At 46.8% G+C, this 18,202-nt stretch overlaps 1 protein-coding gene across 1 annotated transcript in view; it reads left to right on the top strand.

Moving 5' to 3' along the window:
• The window catches only part of DENND5A (DENN domain containing 5A), a 108,221-nt gene extending 91,733 nt beyond the window's left edge, over positions 1 to 16,488 (top strand). The window contains exons 13-23 of the mRNA XM_061201438.1: positions 2,481 to 2,565; positions 4,122 to 4,206; positions 4,998 to 5,126; positions 8,770 to 8,891; positions 10,061 to 10,206; positions 10,786 to 10,904; positions 11,307 to 11,488; positions 12,101 to 12,183; positions 12,679 to 12,802; positions 13,782 to 13,950; positions 15,461 to 16,488. Coding sequence (XP_061057421.1) covers positions 2,481 to 2,565; positions 4,122 to 4,206; positions 4,998 to 5,126; positions 8,770 to 8,891; positions 10,061 to 10,206; positions 10,786 to 10,904; positions 11,307 to 11,488; positions 12,101 to 12,183; positions 12,679 to 12,802; positions 13,782 to 13,950; positions 15,461 to 15,644 — 1,428 coding nt within the window. The 3' untranslated portion in view covers positions 15,645 to 16,488. The remainder of the gene's footprint in view (positions 1 to 2,480; positions 2,566 to 4,121; positions 4,207 to 4,997; positions 5,127 to 8,769; positions 8,892 to 10,060; positions 10,207 to 10,785; positions 10,905 to 11,306; positions 11,489 to 12,100; positions 12,184 to 12,678; positions 12,803 to 13,781; positions 13,951 to 15,460) is intronic.
• Positions 16,489 to 18,202: the final 1,714 nt, after the last annotated feature.

Below are 18,202 nucleotides of genomic sequence, written 5' to 3'. Positions count from 1 at the left end.
ACCCATAGTATCTGCTTAGAAAGTAGAGAGAACCCGAACCGCAGTTTTTGCTGCTGGCCTCCTAGGTTTTGTTATTAGCTGCCTGCAGGGCTGCCTGCCGCAAGTCCTCATAAAAACCTCTGTTATCCTCACCATTCTCTTTGGCTTTCGGTGACATTTTCCGAGGACATGGACTTTCTCCTTTAGTATATTTTCTGACAATTAAAGGTGAGGTTTGGTTTTTTCATACTGTTTTTGTAACTGCTGCCATTTGAGGACTGGTAAATGAAAAGGGGTTGTTTCTCATCTTTCATGCATGTGACATTCTTGGAGAATCTGGTGCTATATATTGTGTGGCCACATTCCCAAATGGGTAGTTGGACTGTATTGAATCTTGCAATCCCAATCAGCCCCTTTGCAAAAGAGGAAAAGAATAATCCATGTCTCCTGAACTAGAAAACCCCCAGTGCCCTGTCACTAGGCACTAGCAGCCCAGCTGCTGCTCTCTCACTCTTGCCCCGGCTCGCCCTCCTCCCCAGTGCAATCACTGAGCACCCGAGCCTCCTTCTGGCACAGTGGCCTGGTGTTGCTCTTGCCTTTGGCTCTTCGGTATCATTGCATGTGAGGACTCTCTGGTGACCAGCTGTATTTTACTTCCAGACAGTTCTGTTAAGGGAGGCTGCCTTCCTCATCTGTCCAGATTTTGGAGATACAGTGATGAAAAAGGCTGTCTCTGCCTTTTTAGGGGCCTATGCTATGGTTTCAGTAAATGGATGGATGAATGGGTTTCTAGAAGTTGTATTACTAAATCAAAGAGCATGAATATCTTAAGGTCTCGTATTGTCTTCTACATACATTGTATTAATATACCAGTTAATAACAGTTTAGGAGTAGTCTCTTTGATGTTGTTGAACAGCTGTTTTCTCAAACGTTTGGTAATTCAGTGAATTAAAAAAAAATGGTCTTGTCTAGTTTTAACTTGTGTGTTTTTTAAAAAACTGCCATTGAGGTTGTTGGGTTTTAAGTTGGTTAAATCTTGTAGGAAAGCCTAACATACAGCAAGTTTATGTCAACAGCTTGCTGATCTATAGATGAGGGTTTTTTTTCCATTCAAATGCTTGATTTTTTTTCCCCCCAAAACCGATCAAGTTGGAGGTTAAAAATAAAACAGATCCTCGATATTCTCAGGGGGAAAATCTTGCGACCTTAAATCCTCACATTCATTCCAGAGAATAAAATTTTCTTCAGAAAATATAACTTCAGGAGTTAAATGCTCTCTTCCAGAAGCAGCCGTATAGCATCATTATTAACAGCAATGGGTCTAATATTAGATATACTTAAGCTTGCCCAACACTCTACTTCCTAGCTGTGTGATCTTTTACAAGTTCCTTAGTCTTTCTGATCCTCAGTTTGCTCTTTTCTAAAGAAAATGAGGATAGAGGTACCTACCTTTTAGGACTGTTGAAAGCATTAAATAGAGTATTGTATTTTAAACATTTAACATAGTGCTTAGTTCGTAGAAAAACTCAAGACATGGTAGCTTCTGTCCTTATTATTACTCTTACTTTTATGAAATACAGAAACTAAGTGACTTATAAAATGATCATAATAAATCCTACTATTAAAACAAACTTATACTACATTTATATTGTATCAACTATATAGGAACATTTACCATGAATCTGAAATAAAGTTTTTAATCCCATAACAAGGGTCACTGTGTACTGAAGGATGACTAGAAAGAGACAAAGCAGTTGCTGGGTGACCAGCTAGGCTTATTCACTATGTAGGCAAATTGCTTCCTTATGTCAGGCTTGAGAATGCTGTGCAGATTTGTGCCTTGGTAAAATGACAAATCACTGCATGTCTCCAGCAGTTTAAACTGCAGCTTTTATGTTTTCAAATGCCAAGGTTCTGCTGTGTCGACTATAGTATATCTCAGACTTGCAGTTAAATACCGGCCTCCTTTCCTGCAGGCTTCTTCAAAGTACCTTCCACAGTAAATCCCCATCCTTGTGATGACTTACCCTCCCTAGGCTGCACTAAGGGCAGGAATGCCTTTAAATATTTTAGGAAATTCGGGAGCTGTCACAGAATCTTGTAGGCTCGGTATCCACTCCTCTGTGCAAAAGCCATCGTGCACCACCCAAGCTGACCTTCAACCAACAGACCATTTAGAGATTGATAGGTTATTTGCTTTTTTCTTTCTTATCCACTGGTCCATTCCCAGGCTCTTTTTTGGCCACGTCCTTCCTATTCCCAGTGGGGGATCATTTCTTTTTTCTGTTCCCTTCCATTCTTTATATTTCTCCTGGATTTTAGTAAGGGGATATATATTTGTATACATTGCATCTGGGTGTACATCGAGCTAACAAATAGGACAGATACATTTTAGCAAAAGCGCATATCTATATGTTCAAATTATCTCTGACTCTGCTCACTAGATGCCTTGCCCTTAGAAATCTAAACTGATAGATATTTCTCCCTTGCATTGGTTCCAGGGGAAATCAGCCTTGTGGTCCCACCTGTTACATTATCAGGAAAACCGGCAGAGAAAACTCACATCAGGAAGCCTCAGTACCTCAGGTAAGATGGTCTCTGCACCATTGGACAAACTCCCTCCACTCACTTTCCCATCCCCCACTGAAGTGATCATCTGTAGCAGACTGTTCCAGGTCAATGAAGTCTTTACTCTGTAATGTTTAAGCCACAGGGCTCTCTGAACCACAGAGCATGCCAAAACCATGGCGTTTGCTTTTATTATGTGTTTCTATACACTTGATCAGTGAGATAGAAGATTTATATCAGCAAGAGGCCAGTCTTAGAATAAATTTGGGTTTTAAATGAATTTGGATTGATACTGATGTCCTGTGTTTAGAGTGTTTTCAGAGTCTTTTGTTTTATTTCTCTGAGATGAGCATTGAGATGATCTATCCTATCAGTTAAGAGAGCCTGTTTGTCAGTGTCCTGCCTTGGAACTTCTCAAAGTCAAGGCCTGGTGTGCATGATCCCTTCCACTTGCTTTCTGTTTCTATTTAATAAAAATATCAGAGTTGGCAGGGACCCCAGAAATCATCTAGTCCAGCCCCCTTGTTTTACAAGAGGAGGAAAGTGGGATCCAGAGAGGAATTTAATTTACTCAAGGTCACACAGTGAATTGATAGAAGAAGCCAGATCAAGAGCCAGGCCTCTTATCTCCGGTCTACTGTTCTTTATAACATCCTGCAGTGTCCCTTCCAGGACAGTCTCCCTCCTTCCTTTTCTTCTTGGCAGCATCACCCCTTCATACCATCCTTCATTCTCCTCTCTCTGCCAGGGAGTTTGTTTAACTTTCTTAGATGTTCTTGTCCTAATGGTAAAGATCAGTTTAAGTGGAGGTGAAAAGGTAGGCATATACTCAGTGTTGTCTTTGCCCTTGAATTAGTTGATCTCAGCTAGCACTGAACGTGGGGAAAACAGCTGGCAAAAAACCAGGTACAAAAGCTCCCTAAGTAGCCTCATAAGGAGTTTTTTGTCCACTTTCTGAGTATGAGAGCAGAGTCTTCTCAGGAAAGCTGTAGAATTTATTGGCAAGGGATAAAACTGTAGCCAAAAATTATCAACAGCTGAATGATGAAGATACTGATTTTAATTGTTGGGCCAGACATGAGGATATAAAGGTATTGTATCTAGAGGTCCTAAGCATCCTGGATCATGTTCTTTACATATTCCCTTGGCTCTTTTGTAGTCCATTTTGAGGCAAGAGCAGGGCATGAGTAGTGGCTCCTAGTGGAAGCACTGCTTCCATGGATTCTGATGAGAACACACTGGATTAGGAGCCAGAGGATCTGTGTTCCTTCCAGTCCTGACTTTGCCACTTGGTGACTGGGGCAAAGCAGCTAACCTCTCTGAATTTCAGTTTCCTCCTCTGTGATACCGTCCATGGTTATCTTATAAGTTGTTACAGAATTAAGTGAGATAATATGCATAAAAGTATAAAATTTGATACCTAGTAGGTACTTAATATTCATGAAATGATTGATCAAAGTGTTACCAAAGTAACCCCAGCTTTTTTCTGTAGATATTTGTGATTTGAGATAAGAAGGGTAGTCAGCTATTTGGGTATACAGATCTCTTTGGACTTAACCAACTTTTTGTTCTAGGAATATTTCTTGATTCAGAACGGAGGAAGTCTGATGCCAGCTCAGTCATGCCTCCCCTGAGAATCTCCCTCATTCAGGATATGAGGTCAGTCTGGGCTCATTTGTAATAAGCCACTAAAATCCTGTTTTCAGTTGCTGCTTAGGTGTCCACTTTATTTATTTATTTATTTTTGGCTGCGTTGGGTCTTCGTTGCTGTGCGCAGGCTTTCTCTAGTTGTGGCGAGCGGGGGCTACTCTTCATTTCAGTGCACGGGCTTCTCATTGTGGTAGCTTCTCTTGTTGCAGAGCACGGGCTCTAGGTGCGTGGGCTCCCATAGTTGTGGCATGCAGGCTGAGTAGTTGTGGCGCACGGGCTTAGTTGCTACACAGCATGTGGGACCTTCCCAGACCAGGGCTCGAACCCGTGTCCCCTGCATTGGCAGGCGGATTCTTAACCACTGCACCACCAGGGAAGTCCGAGGTGTCCACTTTAAATAGCAGGGTCTCAGTGACCTGGGCTTCTACAGTGTCTCATTTAACTAGGAATCCCTCCTCATTGGTCCTGTGCTTCATGATGCATTTGTAGAGCTGTTCAAGCAGTTGTGTTTCCTAACATTTTTGGAGAATTACACCAGAGTATTTCCAGGCCTGAGACCTCTGGGGTTAGCCTTGCTTTCTAAGAGCTGTACTGGCTTCCTCCCCAGCCCCCCAAATTATGGTGAGCCTATCTGGCAAAGTTATCTGGAAGCTCAGGATTTAGAGAACAAGAGAGATGGACTCTCTCAGGATGCAGTAGGGCTCCCTGGCCAGGCTTCCTTTGGTGTTACAGGGGAGGTATTGATAGTAAGTTCATCTCCCACCCTACCCTTCACTCCCCTTTTCCCATTCCCCCTTCAGGCACATCCAGAACATTGGGGAAATCAAGACTGATGTGGGAAAAGCCAGAGCATGGGTGCGACTGTCCATGGAAAAAAAGTTACTTTCCAGACACCTGAAGCAGCTTCTCTCAGACCATGAGCTCACCAAGTAAGGCCACTCCACCTGGAGTAGAACCAGCTCCTGGGAATGGAGGGAGGGATTGGAAACCCCCGTGGGAAGGGAGGGGTATTCGGTATATCATTACTGCTGAATTCAGCTAAACTCAAATTGCATATGAAGGTTTTGCAGCATTTCTTCTTTTTTTCTTTATTCCTTTCTGTGTAGAACACTGTTGTACACTTACACTGCAACATTTTTTATATTTTCCTGTAGATGAATTAACTCTTTTGGCGCTGCTCAACACAGCACAATTGTTTTAGTAGGAACATTCAGACATAATCAGTTGACTGCATGCTCTCTAACTTAGTTCTTTTTTTTTTTTTTTTCTAACTTAGTTCTAAAGGCCTGGATTCTTCGGGCCTCTGGCCACAACCACTCCAGGAAACAGTGGTCCTCCCTTTTGGCTGTTGGTTTCTCTTCTGGGACCTACTATGGTTTATCCAGGCTCTTTCAGCCATTGGTCAACCAATGAGCTCTTGTTGTGCTCTACCTCGGATCAGTTCCCATAAAGAAGATGGGAGGACTTTTCTTGTTTTGGTGGTATATTCTTCCTGAAGTTTTTGGTGATGTAACATTTCTTCTTTTTCTTTATCTGTAGAAGAATAATTCTGTTATATCTGTTCTCCCTACCTTCTTGATCTATATCTCCCCCCACCAAATAGCTTTCTTACAGAGGTAGTGAGAAGGATGGAATCCTCGTTGGAGTTTTGGGGGTCCTTCTCTCCTTGTGGCACTCAAGTGACCTGTATACCTGTTGGGCATAGGGCATTTTCTTGGTCTCTTTCCTGTCTTGAGGGGGAAAGGATTGGAGAATTAAAAAGAAACTTCTAAGATATACCCTATCTCTTTTGTTCTCTCCTGAGCCTAGGCCAGCCCAAAGTAACCAGGTCCTTGCTCTTCCTCACTCCTAGGAGCCACTAAATCTACAGTTCCCTTCTCTTGATTTTATATCCTTTGCATTCATTCCGTACCCTAGTTACTAGAGCAGGAGTGGAGAGGAAGGCTGTCTCCCTTCTCTGCCTCTCAGTTACCACCTCTCTGTCTTTTCCTATATATAATATGTTTGGTTCTTTCTTCATTGGCAAGCCTGTTGAGCATTTTTCTTTTTGGCATTTCCTTGGGCATCTTTTCATGGTATCCTTTATTATGTGACTTCCCTGTGGACGATAAAGCAGAGAAGTGGACCTTGGGGAAATTTTGTGTAAGTGAATTGATTAAACCTGAAGAATCTGTTTTTATTTAAAGTGAAAATGTAATTTTTTAGACTTTGTGTGTTTAAACCACAGCAAGAAACCGGTTTCAAAATCTTAATAGGTTAGAGAGCTCACTTTGAGAGGTTACAAAATAGCAATTCTTAAAGTGCTTACATTTGATTCCCTTTAGTGACGAAAAAGTTTAGAAATAAAATTTGAAGATTGGAAGGACAACTAAAAGAGAACAAGTGAGCATTTAAGCCTGGAGTTTGGAAGGGAGTTGTTTGCATACCAGATTCTAGAAGACAGTTGTGTGTCCTGGGAAAATCTGTGGCTGTGTGGGCACTAGGGTCTGACAGGGCAGGAGTGATTCCTGTGGGCCGGTGTGGGCATCATCTGTCAGGCGATGCTGCAAGTTGGCAGGAGGACATGGCAGAGAGGTAGCCGAGAGGGAGTCAAGCCCAGGAACTTTATGAAGGTCTAGGGCAGTGGATAGGTCTAGGGCCTGTGAACTTAAGGGCCTAGGCAGGAGCAAACAGGGCACAGACTTTGGTGAGGAGACTAATTTTGGTTTCTTTAAACTGTAGCCCTGTTAGAGGACAAAAGCTCAGAATTTACTTCAGTGAGTAGAAAATGAGAGTTTTGCTGCCACAGATTGCGTTTTGGGTGGGATATAGGGAGAGAGAAAGGTGTGCTTCATCAAAACCTACCTACTACTCCATCCTACCCTCTCTCATCTTTCTCCTAAGTTTGCTTAAAGCTCCAGCCACATCAGACCCCTCACACTTCTCAGGATGTGTTCAGCCCTTTCAGGGCCTAGTCAGAAGTCTTCTTTGCCAGAGTTTGCCTAGACTCCCCAGAGACTTAGTCCATTCCTCCTCTAGGCACCCATAGCATTTGTTACAGTATTTGTTCATTCCTTTTTTTTTTTTTTTTTTTTACCATTGGTGGTCTGTATTATCATTATCCATTTGTTTGCCACTTATTAAAATTTGCTTTCATTGGAGGCATGAACCATGTACCTCTCCCAATACTCCTTCTCCCTACCTCGGTTCACAGTTTGGAGTTCGTGTGACTCCTTGCTTAGCTTTACCTCCCGCATACACATTTCAGGTCCTTAGCCGCTGTTCCATCTGTCTCCTTACTTACTGCCACTCCCTAGGTTTCATCCTCATGCCCCTTTCACCCTTCAGCTGTACTAAATTCAAATTTCTTGCAGTTAGTTATGGCTTTCCCTTTACTTCTAAGAAACCTATTACTTGTAGGGCAGATTACAAACTCTTTAGCCTGAATATTTAGGGCCTGCCTTCATTTTACCCTAGCCAGACTTTTCAGTCTCATTGCTAACTGATCACTTCTCTGAGCCCTCAACTCTAGCCAAACTGGCTTTTATACCCTGTCCTTCTCCTTCTTCTACAACCCCTGTCTAAATTTGTGCTGTCCTTCAGGCCCTCCTGTTCTAGGACCATCGAAACTTCTGGGTCTTTAAATTCCCAGAGAATGCCTTTCATTTGGCAACTCATTATGTCTTATACTGTGGCCTTTATCAGATTTATTCATCTAGACTGTATGTGAGGATAGGTGCTTCCCTCTCCAGCACCTGTACAGAGTAGGTTTTGGTTGGCGAATTTTCTGTGGAAACTACCTTATAAACTGTCTAGGTAGAACCTCACAGGTCTACTGAATCCCATACCTCTCTGGCATGGTGACTGCAGTCTGGGCAGGCAGGACAAGGACCTTCCTTTGTTCTCTGTGTGTTTCTTGTGCTGGGGGCCTATGCATTTGGCTCTCTGTGTCCCTGCTACTTGGGGAAGGTACCATTGCTGTGCAGGCCCAGAAGGCCTGCAGTGTCAGGCAGAGGGGTTGGCCTTTGATGAGTGAGCAGTGGATGAGGGGTGGGGATGGGAGGAAATTGAAAAGAGGGGAAGGACATCGTCTGCACAGCTCTTCCTTGCCTGTGACCTGGATCATTCCATTCCTTGCCTCTGAAGCTGTCCTCAGCTTACATTCACGTTCAGAGCAGTGTTCTGACTTGTGGGTCTCAGGTCTGCTGAGGGTCAGAGACTAGCCCTGGTAAGGAATGGTGACCACAGACCTCCTGCCGTTGCTACTCCTACACCATACACTGGGGTGATGCCCTATAGAAGCCCTCAGGTTAGGAAAGAAGATCCCACGACGTCTGACACTTTACATTATAGTAACGTCAACTCTTGGACACAGGTGGAGTTTGGTTTTTGTTGTTCCTGCTGTAGCTAAAGCCACTTTCCCTCTAGCCCTCAGTTGGAGTAGCTGGCTTTGTTCCTTTTTTCGGTGGCCCTAAAGAGCTTGAGGCTTGACTCACATTCTTCCCTTAGCTGTGTCCTTCCAGAACTGAATAATTCTAGCCTCTTACCCCTCCTTTTGTCTGGGAGACTGATGTATCGCCTCTTCTCCGACAGAAAGTTGTACAAGCGCTATGCCTTCCTGCGCTGTGACGATGAGAAGGAGCAGTTCCTCTATCACCTCCTCTCTTTCAATGCCGTCGATTACTTCTGCTTCACCAATGTCTTCACAACTATCCGTGAGTAGCCCTGTGCTCCCCACTAGCCTTCCCAATGCCAGTATTCATGAGCCTGTCTGAGGCTAACTTACTGTCCCCTTTTTAAAGAAAGGTTATCACTTGTACTTTCTTCTGTGGGGAGAGAGGTGTACTTGCCCCTCCTTGTAGGTTGTATTTTCTCTCAAGCTTCTTACTCTTGTTCTGAACTAGGGAGCTCAGCGCTTTTGGCCATTGTGTTGTCACTGTGGTCCTGGGCGCTGGGGGCCTAAGGTGGAGTGGGGTGTGGGGGGTGAAGTTCACTGCCCTCCCTGCACACCTGTAAAGAAATCTCCCTCTTGTTTTGGGCTGAGAGAGTCATTCAGCATCACAGAAAGTTTCAGACTAGCCCCCAGGGAACAACAACTCTTCCTGAAGTAGCAGAAAGAACTCCAGATGGCAGTGGGAGGTTTGGGTCCAGGCCCTGTTCTGCCCTAACTCATTATGGATCTGTGAGCAGTGTCTACCCCTGCAGTGGGGCTCAGTCTCCCTATTTGCAGAGCGAGGTAGAGGGTTTAAAATGGTCTAAGGAAGGCTCTTGGAGCCTCAACTTTCTTTGGTGCTAGGATGCTTTGTTTGGTGGGGGGTGGTCTGAATTTGCCCCATGACTAGTTGTTTGGCCAGTGACTCAGCAGCTTCAGCAGTGTGGACTCTTGTTCTATATGACACCCATCCTCCCTCTCAGAGAAAAGGGTTGTAGGCGTCAGTGGAAGCAGCACTGGACTGGAATACAGGAGACCTGGGGGAAACTATTTCCCTCTCAGTGCCTCAGAAAAGGCATTGTGATACCTGCCTGGCCTCTCTGGAGATTGTTATTAGAGTCCTTGAGATGATAGATAGAAAAGTGCTCTGAAAAGCAATTCAGTGCAGTGTTGAGTTGGTGATATTGTTTAAGGAACAGGTTTACTTAGCTCTGAGCTTGCAGATGGGCTTGGATTTGGATGTTTGGGTGATAACCCTGGGAGGAGTGAGATTGAGGGGAAGATTGGCTAATATTCTAAGCCGGCCAGAGACTGGGTCCTCAGGACCTGCTGCTCCAGGCTCTGTACCAGGAACCCCAATCATGCCAGCACGCCTGGGGCAGGTCAGGGCCCTCTCAGGTACGGGAGGGATTCCTGATCCCCTCCAATGCCTTTGTGGCTTCCCCTAAACAGTGATTCCTTACCACATCCTGATCGTACCAAGCAAGAAGCTGGGGGGCTCCATGTTCACCGCCAACCCATGGATCTGCATCTCGGGAGAACTGGGTGAGACACAGATCCTGCAGATTCCCAGGAATGTGTTAGAGATGACCTTCGAGGTACGTGTTATCCGGCGACCACAGCCCCAGGCTCTATGGGGATCTGAGTTTCAACAGCTACTTCGGGAAGCTTTCTCCAGGGTTTTAGAGGCCTTGCTCTATACAGTGTTATGCTTCAGCATAGCTGACCTGTCCCAAGACGATCAGAGGCCAGAGCCAAGGGTTGACCTGAGGACGGGGGAGCCTGCCCTGTCTAAATGGTTTCTGGCTGGAAGGCACCCATCTGGACTTGCATACCTCCTTGTCCATGGTGTATTGAGAAATCCCCAAGAGTTCTTTCAGCTGCTGAGCCCAGATGTTCACAGAGGGCTCAGCCTGCCCTGCCATTTCCAGAGCCTTCTGCTCCCAGGCCCTCGTCTTCCTCCAGGTAGTGGTCTCTTTCTTTCTCGGCATCGTCCCTCATGAGGTAGTACTATACTGCCAGCTTTGGCGGTAGGTGGAGCCATGAGCTCTGCCCCTGCAGATACTGGGGAGCCAGGTTGCAGGGAGCCAGTCAGATGTGTGCCTCTGAGGAGTGTGGCGCTTTTCTTCTGTTTTCTTGACCTACCCCATCTTCTCTGTTTGGCTGTTCTCTCACAGTACCAGAACTTGGGGAAGCTCACTACGGTGCAGATAGGCCATGATAACTCTGGGCTGTATGCCAAATGGCTTGTTGAGTATGTGATGGTCAGGAATGAGATCACCGGACATACCTACAAGTAAGTGTTCCCTCAGCTATGCCCTGAGACAGTGGGGCTAGGTGTACCACCATGGGCTGTGTTTGATGCTTGGGTATGTGGGGTTCTCAAGGAGACCTTTTAGGTTGTGATAGGCTGAGGCATTTTCCTGTTTGGCTCTGCCTCATGCCCTGAAAAGAAATAGAAGGAGGGCTTTACAAGTGAAGGTGTATGACATCGCTGTGCACAGGTTCCAGGCCACCCATCACTCGGGTGGCTTCCCTGATGCCGCACGGTGGGATGAGGAACAGGGCCGTGAGGATCCCCAGCCCGGTTTTAGAGCCTATCCTCAGGGATTGGCTTTTTTGATGGCCTTTGCTAATCAGCAAGGGGAAGGACGCTGGAGGAGCTGGCAGCTCTGACAGGCTATTGCCTGACCCTCAGGTTCCCATGCGGCCGGTGGTTGGGGAAGGGCATGGATGACGGAAGCCTGGAGCGGGTCCTAGTCGGGGACCTGCTCACATCCCAGCCTGAGGTGGACGAGAGGCCGTGCCGGACCCCACCCCTGCAGCAGTCTCCCAGCGTCATCCGGAGGCTCGTTACCATCTCACCCAACAACAAGCCCAGTAAGTGGGAGATGGGGCTGGGCCCTCATGTTGCCCTGCCTGGGGAATGGGCAGATTTCTGGAAGTCCTGATAAGGGAGCCCGGATCCCCCACAGCCTGTGCAGCTGCCTCAGGAACCACCTCTGCCGACAAAGACAAAGCAGCCTCAGGCATTTGTCACCCTCCTCTCATGAATCAGTTGGGGGGGTTTGGTGCTCTCGTTAGAGGACTGGAAGGAGAGGGGAGAGCTCCTGGATCCTGGCCTGGGTCCTCTGTGCTATTTGTATGTGACCCTATAGAGGAGAGGGGTTTACTTTCCGGCCTTCCCCTTCCTGGTTCCTGGGCTTTACTGTCAAGTCTTGGCACTCTTTTGGTTGCCAAAAGTTCCAGGGCAGAGTGGAGAAGAAACTTGACCAGCATCTCCTGGAGACAGAACTCTAAGATCCTAGCTTTTGCTTTTTGTCCCAAGATTTTAGGAAGAGCTAGCTCAGCAAAGTTGGGTGGGCAAGAGCCACTCTTCCCAGGGTCCAAGCTGCCCTCCCTCTCCCGTGGGTCTTCCTATGTCCTCAGTCTTTTGCTCAGTCAACTAAGTACTGTTAACCTGAGAGTGGATATCTGCTTGATTTTTATCAGAGCTGAACACTGGGCAGATCCAGGAGTCCATCGGTGAGGCAGTCAATGGCATCGTGAAGCACTTCCATAAGCCTGAGAAAGAGGTGAGCCTCCCTGCCTTCCAACCCAGGGCCTTATATTGAGTAAGAGAGAATACTCTTGTTCCAGGCCCATGTGCTGTGGACAGCCCAGCGCATAGTGTGTGCCTCAGTTAGTTTGAGATTCAGCGGATTCCTTTCTCTGGGGACCTGTGCCTAGGGTTGCCCTGTTTTCCTTACTCACTGACAACCCAGCAGAGTCCCTGGGCCTCCAATGGACAGTGTATTTCTGTCCTCTTCTGAATTTGTCTGGGTCTCCCTGAACAATGGCCACATGGGCTTTGTCCCCTGCTGGGGGCCCAGAACCATCATCGGTTCATTCAACAGCTATTCACTGAGAGCTGCTCTAAGTCAGGCCCTGCCAGGTGCTGGGGAGACTAGACAAGGTCCCTGCGTGTCTTTTGCTGCCCTCCCAGGTGTGGGCAGTGGGCTGGGGATGCAGTGGTGGGAGGGCATCTTGGCTGAGGCAAGCCTGGCACTCTCCCCTGTTTCCTTATATAGCGAGGTAGTCTGACGCTGTTGCTTTGTGGAGAATGTGGCCTTGTCTCGGCCCTGGAACAGGCTTTCCAGCATGGATTTAAATCGCCGCGGCTCTTCAAAAATGTCTTCATTTGGGATTTCTTGGGTGAGTTGGGCTAGGGTGTGAGGGTGGGAAAAGCATGCAGAGACATGGGGGAATCATCAGCATAATGTGGGTGTTGACCACTGGGGTCTGAGGTACAGAAGCCGAATCAGGTGACTCTCAGGTTAGATGTGTTTGCTTGCCCTGGCTTTTCTCAGAGGTAATAACAGAAGCCCTCCCACCCTTGCCCCTCATCTCCTGAGAATTGGACAGGAAAGATTCTTTCCAGGCATCTGTCATATATAATACAGGCTTAGTCATGACTCCTCACACTTCCTGCTCGTAGGTCCAAAAGACCAGTTGCATTGGAGTCCAAGCCCTATGTTACACTCCCTTGGAGAATTTGATGCAAGAAGCTTCTCCCTCAAGAGTTTTGTTGAGAAAGGACCATCTTTATATCAAGGGCTACATAAAGAAATTTAAAATACAGAGATAGGGAACATAAGGATCATTTTTTATTTTTATTTTTTTTTAAAGTGCCGATTGTTTTAATTTATTCAAAGGGAAAATAAATATCCATATGGAACATTTTATAAAGTAAATGGTTTCAAAATAAAACATAAAGACAAAATGGCCAGTTAAACCATACTATCAAAGTGAATGAAACACAGATTTTCAAATTTTTCAAACTAAATATACATAGTCTCTCTCATTTTCAGTTGAAGATGCAGTATTGAACGTTGGTCAGTCATGCGTGATTTTTAGGATGCCTTTAGAATTGAAGTCTGAGAGTACAACTAACAAAAAGCAAGCACTTGGCTGCTTCACAGCAGGATGCAGATTCCTCTTTCTCAGCAGAATTCCAGACATTCATAAGGATCATTTTGAAGTGTGACCAGTGGCCTCAGAGCACTCATGTTATTCCCACTAAGTTACTTGCGTTGACACGGAGGTAGGCCTGTGGCAAGCGGCCTACAGGACAGTCAGGGACAGGTCGGTTTTGAGAGCCTTTGTCACTGGCAAGCTTGTCTCCTCTTCACAGAAAAAGCACAAACCTATTACGAGACTTTGGAGCAGAATGAACTTGTTCCTGAGGAAAACTGGCATATGAGGGCCCGGAACTTCTGCCGTTTTGTCACTGCGATCAACAATAATCCCCGGAACATTGGCAAGGATGGCAAGTTTCAGATGCTGGTGTGCTTGGGAGCCAGGTACTGCAGCCTCATGGCCCAGTGTGCACACAGCCAGCCCTGCAGGTGGTGCTGGAGGCCCAGTGTGGTGCGGGGGTGGGGAGTGGCTAATGGCCAGGTGCCCTTGGGCAGGTGAGGCCTTGGAGGCCTTGGTAGAGGCCCCTACTTTTCTTCATGTACCACGCGCGCGTGTGTGTGTGTGTGTGTGTGAGTGAGAGGGGTGGGGTGGGGTGGGGATGAAAGCGTGTGTGTAACTGGGGAGGAGGGGCTGCATTTTGATGCGAAGGAATAAAACCGTCCCCCTGACAAAATTTGAAGTAGAGTATATATATCTAGTCATTTCTTTAACAAACATTTGAATGTGCCAGGCCTCATGGAAGGTGTGGGAATAGAGCTGAATAAAATACGGTCTCTACCATTTAGAAGTTCACTTGTCCTGATTATTTAGTACAAGGCAGAAGTTTGGGAGAGTTCAAAAAAGTACGCATTCATAACGTTTGCTGAAAATGTAGAGGAGAAGGAACAGAGGAGGCTCAGGGTGGAGGTGGTATTTGAGGTGAGCCTTAACAGAAGGGTAGATGTGAGGAGGGAGCTTGAAGCAGACAGAACTAACAGAGAGGCCCTAAAGGAAGCAAAGCATGTGGGGTCAGGAAATAACAGGTGGAATGTGGGAAGGAAACACTTTAAGGGATAGGGGCCATGAGGAGCTGGGACAGAGTTGATTTTTAATCAGGTGACTGAAATGATAGTAATTTGATATCATGGATGGTATGCATGGGCAAGATTGTTAGGGGTTATTCCAGTGGGTCAGGTGAGAGCATGAAGCCCAGATAAACAAGGCAGTTTTTATTTAGGCCGTGGAAGGGAGGGAGTTGGCATAGTTGTTAAAAACAGATTCAGGAACCAGATTCACCAGGTTCACGTCGCAGATCAGCCACTTACTAGCTGTGTGCTCTTGGACAAGCTGCTTAACCTCCATGAGCCTCACTTTCTTCGTCTGTAAAGTGGGGATAATAATAGCACTGATAGCACCTACCTCACATCATGGGGTTGTCATGAAGGTTAAATCTCTTATAATGGTGCCTGGCACATGCTGAGTGCTATGTGGATGTCAGCTTGCAGTGTTATTCCTGGTGGTGGTCGCTGTGGGGAGGACCGACGATCTAGGAGAGATTGGCTGTTGAGATGGAGGAAGTGCTGCTGACAGGACATGGTGTCTTGTTGGTGGGGTTGTCTGGGGGGCTAGAGGGGGAGGCGGAGCAGGCCTTGTGGCAGATGACAGGGCCTGTTTGGGTCAGGTTGGGTTGGCATCCCTAGGGCTCGGTAGCCCACAGTGGGAGCCTTTTAAAGCCATGTAAGACATCTTCGCCAAGTGCTCTTAGGGGAGGGAAAGGGGGCTGCGGGGAGATCTGCTTCTCCAGCTTCAGACTTTGTTCAGGGAGTGATGGAGCAGGTTTCCCCCTTGGGCTTTCGCTAACCGTCTCCCTTCCCTTTCCCTTCTAACGCATCTGGACTGAACCCTCCCTGCCAGAGATCACCTCCTGCACCACTGGATTGCCCTGCTGGCTGACTGCCCCATCACCGCACACATGTATGAGGATGTGGCGCTGATCAAAGACCACACACTTGTCAATTCCTTGATCCGCGTGCTGCAGACACTGCAGGAGTTCAACATCACGCTGGAGACATCCCTGGTCAAGGGCATCGACATCTGACCTCCCAGCACCAGCTAGCAGCAGGACCCAGAGACTCGCCTGTAGCTCTGCCCACCTTCTTCCCAAAGGGACCTACGCGAGTTGTGCAGGAGATGAGAGGAGATGTACACTCACTGTAAAAAGAAAAGTAGAGGATTTTTGGAATAAATAATCTATTTTAGAGTTTATTTGCTGATTTGCTTTTTACACACTTTCATGTGAAAGAGTGATAGGGAGAGGGAGACGAGGTTGGTGCTGCTTATTTTGAAGCTGGTGCCCTCCCTCGCCGTGGCCACGCGCTGGAGCCTGCGGCCTCCCTGGACTGAGCCTGCGGCACGTGCGGGGTAGCTCTGCTTCCTCGTCCCCGCCGCGTTAATGAGGCCATTCCACATGGTTTTTAAACTGATGTTTTCTATATTAACATTATTATGGATATTTGGCTTTCACGGGCCACACACAGGTGTGCTGAGCAGGAAGCCCCAAGCTCCAATCAAAGGGATTTTTAGTAGTGCCTCTACAAGCACTGATGAGTCAGCTCCATGGCTTTTCTTTTTCTTGTCAGTATTATTTGGGAAGGAGACATGCCAGGATGTATCATCGTGCAGAAAATCAGTTTCCTCTTGGCACGCAGTTGCACAGAAGTAAACATAAGCACGTTTTAACAGGTTTTCCTTTTCTTTCTTTTATGTATTATTTATTTAACCCTCCATTGTGTGTTTTAAGTCTTTTTCTTTTTTCTTTTTTTTAAGGAAAGAAAAAGCTGTCACAGTCTAACTGGCTATGTTATCATTGTTAAATTTATGTTATTTTGCGACTTAGAAACCAGCTGCAGTATGGCCCACTTAATAAAACACCTGAAACAGAACTGTGTGGGTCCCTGAATTTCATGGCGTGTTGCGAGGAGTGGGTAGTGGAGGGTGCAGTTGGGTCTGTCTGAGAGAACCAGGCTGTGGCGCCGCCTCCCAGGCCAGGACTGCCCAGAGGGGCTTGTGTGTCCTGGGTCCTACCCACTGCGGCACCAGGAGCTTTCCTGGCTGTTTGAGAGGGATGCATCCCAGGGTTAATTTCCCACTACCCAGAGGAGGAGGCTGAGGCAGAGAGGGGAAAAGACCTGGCCAAGGTTGCAAAAGTTGTCACTTGACCGAGACGGGATGGGCCATTTCTTGAAGGGTAAGAAAGACCAGGTGTGGGAACATGGCACATGAGGCCCTGTCTGCCCTCGGGAAGGAAAGCTTTTTCCTGAGAGAAGGTTTGCTTTTCCCCAGGATGGCAGGTGATAGAGCTTTATAAGGGTCCCAGGAATCAGCTTCCTTTGGTTTTATTCTTCAACCAAGCTGCTTTGGCAGGAAGCTCCAGGAGTGTAGCACAATCAAGTACAGCACCTCAAGCCAATCAGTGTCCTCTTTTATGCTTCCCTGACTTTGCATGTTCTGTTCTCTGCCTAGAATGCCTCCCCTCATGTCCACTTATGTTCACTGTTCAGGGTTTCCTTTACCCCCCGGGCACGGTTAATCATTCCCTCATTGTGCTCCTGTAGTTTCTTAGATGCTGGGACTTCCTCTCTGGGTTGTTATTGCCTGCTTTCATGTTGGGCCCACTCCCTAGACTGAGCTCCTAGAGGGCAGGGAGGGTCTCCTGTTCATCTCCCTCCCTGGTGACTGGCAGTGCTAAGGTGAGGCTTTTTAAAGAGGTGAGGAAAGCGACTGGAGGCTTCCGGGACAGCTGCAGTGCGCCATCCTGCCGGCAGGGGGTGTGAGCAGGTGGTGGGAGTCTTCAGGTTTTTTTGGAAGTGGGGCAGGTAGGCAGTGCCTCTGGAGCATGTGTATGTTGTGGGCCGAGATCAGAGATGACCTTAAGCCAGGTGCTTTACACATACCTCTCCCTTTTCCTCACAACTCTGCAAGGCAAGTTTAGATTATTCCCAGTTTATAGGCGAGGAAATCGAAGTTCGGAGAAGGTTAGTCACTTGCCCAAGGCCACACATCATGTAAGTAGTTTGCAGTTACCAGAACTGTTTCACTCCAAGCTTGTGGCTTTTCCATTGGCAACTGCTCCCTTATTGGATTCAGGTCTCTGCTCAGATGTCCTTAGAGAGACCTACTCTGACCACTCTAAAATACCAACAGTCACTTTTTTCCCCTATTCTGCTTTATTTTTCTTCCTAACATCTGCAACCATTATACTAATTATTTGCTAATTCTAAATGTAAGTTTTATGAGGGAGGAACCCAATCCACTTTGTTCATGAAGTAGTAACTGGCACAGGTTATGTACCTAGTAGGTGTCTGTGGAATACGTGAATTCATTGGCACTGGTTAACATCACAGACTATGGGCCAAAGTCCTTGGGTTGAATTCTTGCTCTGCTACTGGGACTTAGAGCAAGCTATGTAACTTTGCCGAACCTCAGTTTACTCACCATCTATGAAATGGGAATGGTAATAGTGGCTGCCTCATAGGGTTGTTGTGGGGACTAAATGACTCTGCATATATGCCTGGAATAGGTCAGCTGTGTGTAAATGTTGGTTGTTGTTATTACCCCATTGTATCAAGCCCTGTCCTGGTTCCTGACTGAGACCCA

Source organism: Eubalaena glacialis, chromosome 10 (assembly GCF_028564815.1).
Source record: "Eubalaena glacialis isolate mEubGla1 chromosome 10, mEubGla1.1.hap2.+ XY, whole genome shotgun sequence".
NCBI lineage: Eukaryota > Metazoa > Chordata > Mammalia > Artiodactyla > Balaenidae > Eubalaena > Eubalaena glacialis.
The sequence above is the reverse complement of the archived record's forward strand: the minus strand, read 5'-3'. Positions and strand labels throughout refer to the sequence as shown.